Source organism: Pangasianodon hypophthalmus, chromosome 13 (genome assembly GCF_027358585.1).
Source record: "Pangasianodon hypophthalmus isolate fPanHyp1 chromosome 13, fPanHyp1.pri, whole genome shotgun sequence".
NCBI classification, from domain to species: domain Eukaryota; kingdom Metazoa; phylum Chordata; class Actinopteri; order Siluriformes; family Pangasiidae; genus Pangasianodon; species Pangasianodon hypophthalmus.
Genome location: NC_069722.1, coordinates 13,886,085 through 13,897,135, shown reverse-complemented (window position 1 = coordinate 13,897,135; position 11,051 = coordinate 13,886,085). Strand labels below are relative to the sequence as shown.

The window sequence follows — 11,051 nt, the reverse complement described above, 5'->3', positions numbered from 1 at the left end:
GTGGTTCCCCTCCATGCGTCCTGATATGACTGTCCGGGTAAGAAGCACTGTAATACTGTGTCACGAATATCAAACCTCATTAGCATGGACAGGAGAGATGAAGGGCTGTTGAAAGCCCGAGGAGGTTGAGGACAGATGACAGTTTGGCTAATCTAGCTGCATGAAGCTTCTCATTAATACCCACAAGAGCAGTTTCTCTAGAGTGTACCACTTAGAAGCCAAACTGGTTAGAATCGTGGAGGTTATTCTGGGTGAGATAAAGAGATTGTAGTCAGTGCATTTAAGGATTTTAGAAAAAAAGAGGGAAATGATGCAAGTCAGTAGTTGCTGATGTCTGAGGTATCCAGAGTGGGTTTCTTCAGGATGGGAAAAACCTTTGCTGTCTTGAACTGAAGTCAGCACATGACCAGAGTCATTAATGATAGAAGAGATCAAGGTGAGATGGTCTGGAACATTGTGGATGGAAAAAAATATGCCAAAGAATAAGTAGTTGAATCCTGAACATGTAGTGTAGGAATAGGGGTAGAAGAGAAGGACTGGTGGATTTTTCCAATCTTCTTGTCAAAGAAAGTGGTGAAGTCATCAGCAGCCAGGGAGGATGCTGAAGGAGGAGGTGGTGGTTTAAGAGCTGAAGAAAAGATGCAAGGATCATGTGCGGAGGCTTCTAATGTTCCTTCGTAGAAAGCGCTCTTAGCAGCTGTCACATCGGATGAGATCTTGGACAGGAGAGAGCGGTATGCGAGGAGATCAGTGTCAAATTGTGATTTCCTACACTCAGTAGCTCTTAATTCTCTCTGATTGCTGCACAACACATCTGACAGCCAAGAAGCAGGGTGAGAAGACTTCCTAGGTTTAGAAGATAGAGGGCAGAGGAGGTCTGTGGATGAGGAAAGTAAAGAGAGGAAAGTGTTGGCTAATTTGAGCAGCAGAGAGGAAAAGGAGTCAGGGTCTAGATGGGTCGATAGGGTGCAGGAAGCTATGGAGAAAGGAGTGATAGAGTAGAGACTGCAGTGAGTGAGGGAGAGAAATGAATAGTAGATGTTAGGCAGAACAGAGAGAGTGAGGGTAAAGGATACTAAGTGATCTGAGATGTGGAGTGAGGTAACATTGATGTCTTAAGTTGGGCAGGGCCAGCTGAAGAGGGGAAGGGAAGTTGAAGTCTCTGAGAAGACTTCATAGCACAGGGAGAACATGCAAGGTCCGTGCACAAGAGGCAGAGGCAGGATTCGAACCTCCAACCCTGAAGGTGCCACTAACCACTACGCCGTGTCCCCTGATGATTGTATTCATCCAGCTGAAGTAAATAGACCGAGTTTACTGTTTACTTTTGTGGACTGGTGACTCCACCATGGTGGACAATCAGAATGAATTAAGATTTTAATTTAAAGGTTAAAGTTTTAATCACTGATTTGTTAAGCTCTGTTTAAAATTAACTCGAAAGATCCACAAATAGCTGATTATCACTAAAGTTAGTGCACTGTCAGAGCAATCCACCGATCCACCTTGAACTGATTATTTTTTTGGGAGATTTTGGCATTCCATGTCTGTTATATCACAGAAGCCCACGCCTGAATCAGATGATTCAGAATCGTGCTCGATTCACTCGTGCTCGATTCGTACCGAGTCATTCGGACAACATGATTCACTGCTCAATGTGTAAAGCACGGGGAGGAAAATGGTGGCGAGTACTCGTGTACAGAAGCTGCTCCGTCGATACAAACTTGCCATAGCCGCTGCTTTAACAATTCTCCTCATCCAAGGGCTGGTGGTATGGAGTCTCCGGAGTCTGGAGGAAGGAGAGGCCGAGGTGAGGTGTTTATTATTATTATTGTTATTGTTGTTATTATTAGCTCAACCAGAAGCGATGCTGCTGTGTGTAAGCTAGCGGGAGTTGGGGTTCAGACTCTGGTCCTAGTTAGCTAGCTAGCTAAACTTAGCACCTAGAGAGCCGAGCTGAGAATTGAGTAAATATTTTTTCCCTGTTGTGATAATAGCAAACTAACTCTGAATTTTATTGACAACTGTTTATTAATACCGAGTGGTGAAGTGGTGGCATGCTAACTGGCTAACTGTCTATATACAAACATTTGTGGATGTAACTGGAGACGGATTTTAAATGCCGGGGTATGAGCCTTAGCTCATAATATTAACAATTTAGAAATACTAGTAATAATAATTCTTGAATTTGTTAGTGTGTTCATAGATTTTTTTCCGTTTTTGAACACTATTTGTAGCGCCTAGCGCCTTAATTCTTATCCATAACCAGATACTGTCTACGAGACCATAAGCTGTGGCGATACGGTTTGACATTGTCATGGTGAGAGAACCGAGTTTACAAATATCACGGTTTCGATGTATCGATATTCATCTTCCACTGAAAAACACACAAACTGGTGGTGAAAATGAAAGGAAAAAAAATATTATGGAAAAATATCTTCGTACAAAAGCATCTTTTGTGTATATATATATATATATATATATATATACCATAAAACAAAAGGAAAAAATATCAACATGCTGAATTATTGGTCTGATATGATATAAGGAATGATATACATATCATTCAGACTGAAGATTTCTGGACATGTCTTTTAAGTAAAGTTATGATTTATGGACATGAAAGAAACGAGAGCTACTGGAGAAAGGAACTGGATTAGGTTTAAAATAATAATAATAATAATATCTACATGTAGAGATTAATAGGCAGAAATGTATTTTAATCTTCATTTTGAAAATGTCATGAGTGACGTAACCATGAAACTAGAACAGACAATACAGGTTGTGAAAGTGGTTCACTTCTGCTTAGTCGGTTATGCAGCTAACCACTAGGGATGGACGATATAGACTTAACAATATATCATGATATTTTATGGTATTTTTTTGCGGTAATGATATAAATTACGATAGAAAATTGAAATCGAAATCAAAATAGAAATTGAAATCAAAGATGTTTGATTCACATCTGATTTTCAGTATCTGAACCACTTCCATATTATGGAGGAAGCTCATTTTTGGGGATTAGTCTTCCTTCCTCGTCTAGGGTTAGAACTCTGTTTTTCGCCATTCTTGTTTTCGTTCTGCGTATGAGATGCTTATGTTGCGGCGTTTAAACACGTCATCGACTATATCGTCAATATCGTGGGATGACAAATTCTTATCATGGGGAGGAATTATCGTGGGTGACACAATTATCACAACTGAGAAAGTGTGTGAAATCCATGCCATAAAAGCTGTGATTATCATCGAATGGTGATGATTGTTGACTGCGGAAAGACTCGCTCACGCTTAGTGATCTGAGTGACACTGACTGCGCTGAAATGCTGAGTGTTAGGAATGTGCTGTCGTGTCTCCACTAACAGCAACATAACTGGGCTGAATTTAATTCGTCTCTTGTGTTACTGTATACTTCAGGTTTGCACCTTATTTAGTACAGAATCGAAAATGTTAACGAGCAAGTGAGACAAATTTAAAACATCACGTTATATTCTTTAGCTAAGTCTGAACCTGTTACAGATCTGCTGAGATGACACTGGAATGTGTAGCTAAAAGCGAGATGCCAAACACAGTGAAGCCTGATATATGATATGCAGCTCTCCCAAATGAAGTGCCAGGTGTCGGTGTAGATTTTTGGAAAAGATAAGTGGTTTATGCTGACGCTGCTGATATTTGTGTGAGAGCCGAAGGGTGGTCATATTATCTTTCTATAAAACTGGATCATGCGCACGGAGAGCTTCACTATCCCTGATAGATACTTTTTCAGCAAAAATTCCTTTAAAGCAGGTTTGCAACTTTTAAGATTATTACATGTCATGAGATATAAAATAAAATCTAAATTGCTAAATTCTATGCAATACTATGTGTTCTCTGTTTTAGATTATACATTTTAGATCCTCTAACAATAGACCTACTTTTAAAGAAAATTATGTTCTGCTTAAGTCATCAATGCAAAAAAAAAAATGGGGTTGTGACAACAGAAACCATGTTGAACGTGAGCTTGAGGTAAAGAGGATATTTTTCTGTCCATTAGCAGGTTTCATTTATGTTTCGCCAGTTTCGCTATAGTATTTTTAGCTGTCATATGAGTTTCGTGTCATCCTATGGAGTCCATGTATTGTTGGCTTTCAGCGTCAGAGCAGCGATCACGCTGAGATTTTAATCAAAAATGAATTTTAATAATAAAAAAAAAATAAATAAAAAATTCTGACCCTGCCAGGTCTGTCATTGGCTGTGTTTCGACACAATGCTAGTAAATCAGGTGTCGGTGACAGCAGAGCTCAACTCCTGACCAAAAAAAAAATTAATTTTATGATGTGCTGGTTTTGTCTACGACAGCAAAGTTGGGCCCAAATCCGTACAGTGTAAACCTGATTCTTTTGATGAAAAGTCTGGAGCTTGCATTCTCTCTCCAAACTTTTTCAACAGCTTTCCTCGTAATTAGCCCTCATGGGTGCACTCTCTTGTCGTACGTCTCTCTCTCTCTCTCTCTCTCTTCAAATAGCAGCAGTGACTCAAGGTAAGGGCTTGATCATATTGGACACCCTGAGGAAAACGCTATTGCACATCCTGCCTGCACGCTCACACACAAAGTGTTCCAATGCATTCTATGCTATAAGGGTGAAGCCATGGTTCAAAAGACAGCCCTCTCCCTAATGGGAAGAATTTTGCTGTTTTAAGCAAGTTGTGGTGGCTGAGATGCAGCGGTAGCCTGGTGTGAGCCCTAGTGCAACGTGCAGCGAAACGTGATGTGTCATCCACGATGAGGAGTAGCTGCGGGGGAATTGCGTGACAGCTGTGAGCTGTTGTCCTCGACCAGGCTGGTAGGATGCTGCAGAACGTAATGGTCCTGACAGGAGCTAAAGCCACGGGCTCATGAGGGGGAAAAAAAGCTGTTTTTCATATGCTGTCATTTTTCTCCGCTTGTGCAAAAGGCACTGGCGAGACTTTCCCACCAGAGTGTAGGTTACGACTCAGCCTCTCGCTGGCCAAATATACCCAGCATGATGGCGAGGTGATGAAAGAGGCCATTGATTCGCAGCATGAGAACACAGAAGGGATGAAATACTGCACATTGCCATGGTGACTCTTTTACCTCTGTGCTCGAACGAATCAGTGGCACCTGTTTTAAAGGTGCAATAGTCAATTTTACAATTTTTACAAATAATCTGTAAAATATGTAGAACATGAAAAACAAATGTTTAAGTAATGGCAACGGGCACAAATGTATTATACAGCTGAAAAACTGTTTAGGAAACTGTTGTCCAGAAAGAACTGCTTGTCCGTGTTTACATGGACTTTCTGTCAGTCTTTTATAGACACTCCCTAACACCCTTCACCCCTGTCGCAGTGTGTTGGGAATGGAAAACGTGGCAGAATCCAGTAAAGTCTGAAATACTTGCTGTTAACGACACGTACACAAGATGGCTGCCGCGCATATCACTAGTGCACGTCCTCAGAAATTAACACGGGCGCGTCCATGTGCTGCACTACCAACGTAAATAGCGGAGGCAGTGTAGCACCATGTGACACTGTGTCCACAACTGCATAAACAAACGCTGTGTCTCAAATCGCATACTTATGTACCATTCTAGATTGTTCTTGAGTACTAACACTAACGGGTTTCCTATTAGTTAGTGTTTGAATTTTAGAAAACTCTTAAACCTACAGAAAGGTCTGTTTTGAGTGCCAGCCTTTTGAATTTTCTAGATTAGTAAATATTTTTGAGTGTATAGTGAGGGTTTTTGATTTGCGACGCAGATCATGACAACAATCACAAAAACGGCAGAAAGTTTTAAAAAGAAATGGAGCTTGTCATTCTTTTTAACAATCCTGTCGTGAAACATTACAACTGAACATTACAGCTTGACTTGGAAACCAGGTGGACTGAGATGTTTTGGCTCTGACATGTCATCTAGTGGACGTCGCTTTTAATCCTCCAGGTGTACATAAGAAGTGCTAGCGAGTATGTGAACAATGCCACTCCCGTAGCAGCTGCATGCGCGCTCGTACATGTGGGAGAAAAAAGAGGTATATTTGCATATACCTTAAGAATCCCAGCACAGCCAGACTGTGAGCAAAAAAAAAAAAAAAAAAAACATAGTGTGCCTCCAAAAAAAAAAAAAATGTAATGATGATGTAGTAAAACCAGAATAAACACTGGCAGCTCTGTTCCAAGATGGAGAAATGTATTAATTTTGAAGGGGATGAAGTTGGATGTGCAGTTAGCAATGTTTCTCCAAGGCAGGCATGCAAACACAATCTATATAAAGCTTCGAACTGTTCGAATGGCCTACTTTACATAATGCAGTAATTACATTTTTGTCATAAAGAGAGCCAGGCAAGGAAATGGATGAACTGCCTTCATAGAAATGGATGTAATTCTAGCTAACTCCTGTGCAGGTAACGATGCAAACTAGCTAACACTAGTCTTCTGAAAAATCATGGGAGCTCATTACAAAGAAAACCAGGACCACAGAGGCACTCTTGACCATTTTAAGATAATTTAGCTATCAAGCAGTCTCCTGGATAAACCCACAGGTCAGGGTGAAAGGCTAATGCCAACACGCATCTAACCTATATGTCCAAAGTTTTGCGGACACCTGACCATCACACCCATATGTGGTTCTTCCCCAAAATGTTGCCACAAAGTTGGAAGCACACAATTGTGTCGGATATCTCTGTATGCTGTGACATTACAATTTCCCATCAGTGGAACTTAGGGACCCAAACGTGTTCCACTGTGACAATGCCTTTTTGCACAAAGTAAGGTTTATAAAGACATAGTTTGCTAAAATTGGAGTGGAAGAACTCGAGTGGCCTGCACAGAGTCCTGACCTCAACCACAGTGAGCTCCTTTGGGATGAAATGGAACACTGACTGCGCTCCAGGCCTCCTCGCCTGACATCAGTGCCTGACCTCAATAATGCTCCTGTGGATGAATGAGCACAAATCCCCACAGCCACGCTCCAAAATCTAGTGGAAAGCTTCCCAGAAGAGTGGAGGTTATTATAACAACAAAGGGGAAATAAATCTGGTATGAGAATTTAAAAAAAAAAAATAATAAATGGATATGATGGTCAGGTGTTCACATACTTTAACGTGATTAAAGAGTTTTGTGGCAGCTGCATTATGGAGTTTTTCACTAAGACGCCCAGGGACTCATTCTCTAACACTGAACGGGAGCATGTGACCTCTGTTTTGATGTGTGTTGCGTGTGCCAGTGGTCCAGACTTGACTTTGCCTTGTGGCAGGAAGTGGTGGGTCGTGACTGTGTTATTCTACCCTCTCTCACTACATACTTGCAGGCCAACATCAGCAATCCTTCTGTGGGAAGCCTTCTTCACCGAGTTGTTTCTCAAAAGCCAGCTTTCTGTTATGCTTTGTGTGTTTCTCTGGTTTGCTTTTACATTCTGCGCAGTCTGTCTGCCAGGCCAGGGGCACTGTTCTGCCCCCACAGATGATGTACCATCAGGACGGCTATAAACCCTCTGGAGTGTGAAAGCCAGTGAAAATAAGCTTGTATGATGTGTACAGCAGTGCTTTTGAACATGTGTTTGCAGACTGCGGTGGCGTTTACTGCCCTTAACTGTGGTAACACTTCTTTTGATCAAACAATCCCAAACTATTGTTGGTAGATAAGATTCATTATTTGTTCCTCGAAGATTAGGGTGTAACACTTTTGTTTATCACATGGACATATGATTCACAGTTTCCAAGACTGGAGGCTAATGCTGTTGCGTGTTCATGTTGGTCGTGCTTGGATGGTGCATGACCCAAATCTTTCACTGTTATTTATATACATTATCATTTCACAGGTGCCTTTATCCAATTGCTACAGAACACAATCCAGGCTGAAGATTAGGGCCTTTGGTTAAAGATCAATCCCAGTGAACCTCATGGAACTGTACTGTCTCATATTTTGATCATTTCTGACAACTAGAAGTAAAGTTCTGTTATTAGGATATTTTCTTTAAAAAAAAGTTGACCTTAGACACAATTAGGCCTGTCGGTTAATGCCGTAACAGTGCCCAGTGATGGTAAAATGTTTACTGCTGGTTTAAAAAGATGATTTATTAATTTATTTCGGACAAATCATATCAGGACACTGCTATTCCCACACATGAACATAATTGAACTGTTAAACATGTTGGGTGATATACCCTACATTACACCACATTCATTGTACCAAGCACTGACTTTCTTTCCTAGAAATGCGGCTGCTGTGCTGCAGTGTTTGAACGCACTTGTTGGTGGGGACGGAGTGTTTACAGTGGTTATTTTCCACATGGTTAACCTAATAAGATCAGCTTGTCTCCGGCACAGGCCTAGTTCCAAGTCGAGGACTGTGTTGTCTACATGCGCTGAAGGTGGGACTTATTCCCATGCTGTCAGAATGTGTCTTCATAATTATCTAGGCAACACAAAGCCACTTGTCTACCTGACACCAGCTGCTTAGTAGTGATAAACAGTGAAAGTTAGGCTTTCTAAATAAAGGTTTAGAGGTCAGGTAGTGGTGGGAGGTTTACTGGTAGACTATAAATGAAAAACAGCAGAAGCAGTGGGGATTTTTAAAAGCCTGCGATATGCAAACCTCTGTTGTGTTTTCTGAGCTTTCTGTGGGTGTCTTTCATGAATCTAGGCAATGGCAACATCCACTTTTTTTTTTTTTTTGGTCAAAAAAAAAAATTGCAGTGTACATCAGTATAATGAAAATATACCGTGTTTGTCCATCATGCAGCTCATTTCCAACTAATTCCATAATTAGAAGCAGGTAGTAACTTATATTCTTTTTTTACAAGTGCACACACAAGTAGATCTACCAGTTGTATCAGTCAGAAACCTGTCAGCATTTCCATCATGTTTAGATTGTAGCTTTCTGAAAGTTCTCCTAAAAAGTCTCCTGAACACCTGCCCAAAGTGGAAATTGATGTGAGAACTTTACTTGTCTCCCATTATGAGAAGATCTAATATTCTTCCATCAATCATAAAGACTGAAAGAGAGCATCACAACAAACCGCAGCGTTCAGGGGCAGGAGCTAACATGCTTTTTCTGCTTGCCTGTATAATTATATTAGTATAAAGCATAATGAGCATGAAATGCAAGTGTTGTATGTGACTCAGTGATAAATGGTATAGGTGTAGTGGTTTACATGAACAAACTACTGAAAATGTCTAGCCTGCCTGTCTTTGTTCTTGTTGAAATCGCTGGTACTGATAAAATAGCATTGAGAATTCCTCAAGACGTGAGATGTGCAGCGATATTGTAAGTGCTGTACTGCTCGAGCGGTATTTACATATTTAATTATATTACCTTTATTCATTTGACTGATGCTTCATATCCAGTTTTGTAGTTGAGGGTTAAGAATTTTGCACAAGAACCCAATGGGGAAGCTTTGATGATTATCGGATTTGAGCTCATGACATTCCTGTCAGTACCACTGCCCACATTCCACTATTACATTTAGGAGTTATTGCACTGGTGATCTTGTAATGCCAGAGTCCAGCTGGATAGAGCCTGAGAAAGTCACGGATCTAATTAACGGGGTAGTGTTACTGGAACAATTGGAAAGGGCGCTGATAAGGCCGCTTGGTCCCTCACTGACACTGATCCTGTTGGGCAGCTTAGAGTGTGGCAGCCCTCCAGTTCATCTCATCTTCTTCTGTTTACAATCTCAGCCACGTTGACTAGCTCTCTCTCTTTTTTCCTTTTACACTCATTTGATCAGTGGCTGGTGTGTCTGTCCTTGTAAGGCTGTGAATGTCAGTGTAGGAGCTGTAGACTACTTGTCATTCTGTGCAGATTCTAAAACATGAGTTCTTGTTTGTTTTCCTGGGAAGAATACAGCATTATTCAGTCATCTTATTAGACATCTCAGTTGTTTCCTACAGATTTATTTAATGGCATATTCAAAATAGTTCAGGTTGGAGCTATTAAAAAAAAAAAAACACGCAAAGTAAACATGCTGTGCCTCAAGGCTGCCCACCATTTCAGTGTGTTTGATGAATCATTTACCTCTGTTCGAGAAGGTCTCTCGGGTGGATGTGAAGGATGTGGGTGATAATCTTGTTTCTTTCACAATTCTAGATAAATGGATTCATTCACTTTTCTTCTTGTTCTATCTTTGCTTCCAGCGCAGGGAGCGGCGGTCTAAGCTGCCTGATCACAACAACCAGGATGTGAGGAGAGACTCAGAAGCCAGGGGGCAGAATGCTCTGTCCGGGGGTTACCATGGCCGGGGGAAACATGACCTGGAGCGGCCTGTTGTCACTCGTCCCCACAGGAAAGGGGGAAAACGAAGAATGAAGCCCTCCAGGACAGAAGGAGCCGGAGTGGTGCAGGGCATTGGAGCTGTAGATGCCATCGCCCCGTACGATCCATCCAGCAGCCGTAACTTCACCGATATGAAGGGGCAGGAAGGAGGAAAATTCCCAGCAGGCGCTCAAGGAGAACCGGGGAGCGTCGACGGCGCACCTCAGGTCCCGAGCAACGACTTTGTGCCCAGCTGTGACATCGTCGGGAAGGATGCACTGTCGGCTCTGCACCGTGCTGGATCACGCCAGTGCCGGCAGGAGATCGCCAATATCGTATGCAAGCACCAGGCTGGAGAGCTGATGCCACAGGCTTTACCTCAGTACTGCACACAGCATGGTAGGTGTGGCTTAGTAATAATAACAATCATAGTCGCTTTAAAAGACAAATGGAAGAGAAAAAGAAAATTGATCAAGGTGTTTTTTTTTTACGCCAGGTTTATAGACTAATATAAAAAAAAATGAGGCAGATACAGCAGTAATGTTGTCCTTGTCATGGATTTTTGTTCTATTCCATGTCCTATAGTCCTGTCCAGTGCCGGCCAGCAAGCTGACATTATAGACAACGATTTGTCCAAAGTGGAGAACCCAGTCAGGGTGGCGTTTGTGCTGATGGTTCACGGTCGTGCCGTGCGGCAGCTGAAGCGGCTCCTCAAAGCCATTTATCACAAAGACCATTTCTACTACATCCATGTGGATAAGGTAAGTTCTCCGCTTTTATTCTTTATTTTCTATTTTGAAGAAGT

The 11,051-nt window shown here is 41.7% G+C and overlaps 1 protein-coding gene across 1 annotated transcript in view; it reads left to right on the top strand.

The window, feature by feature from the left end:
- Positions 1–1,638: 1,638 nt before the first annotated feature.
- Positions 1,639–11,051, top strand: part of xylt2 (xylosyltransferase II) — a 28,693-nt gene continuing 19,280 nt past the window's right edge. The window contains exons 1-3 of the mRNA XM_026917231.3: positions 1,639–1,807; positions 10,129–10,645; positions 10,832–11,007. Coding sequence (XP_026773032.2) covers positions 1,676–1,807; positions 10,129–10,645; positions 10,832–11,007 — 825 coding nt within the window. The 5' untranslated portion in view covers positions 1,639–1,675. The remainder of the gene's footprint in view (positions 1,808–10,128; positions 10,646–10,831; positions 11,008–11,051) is intronic.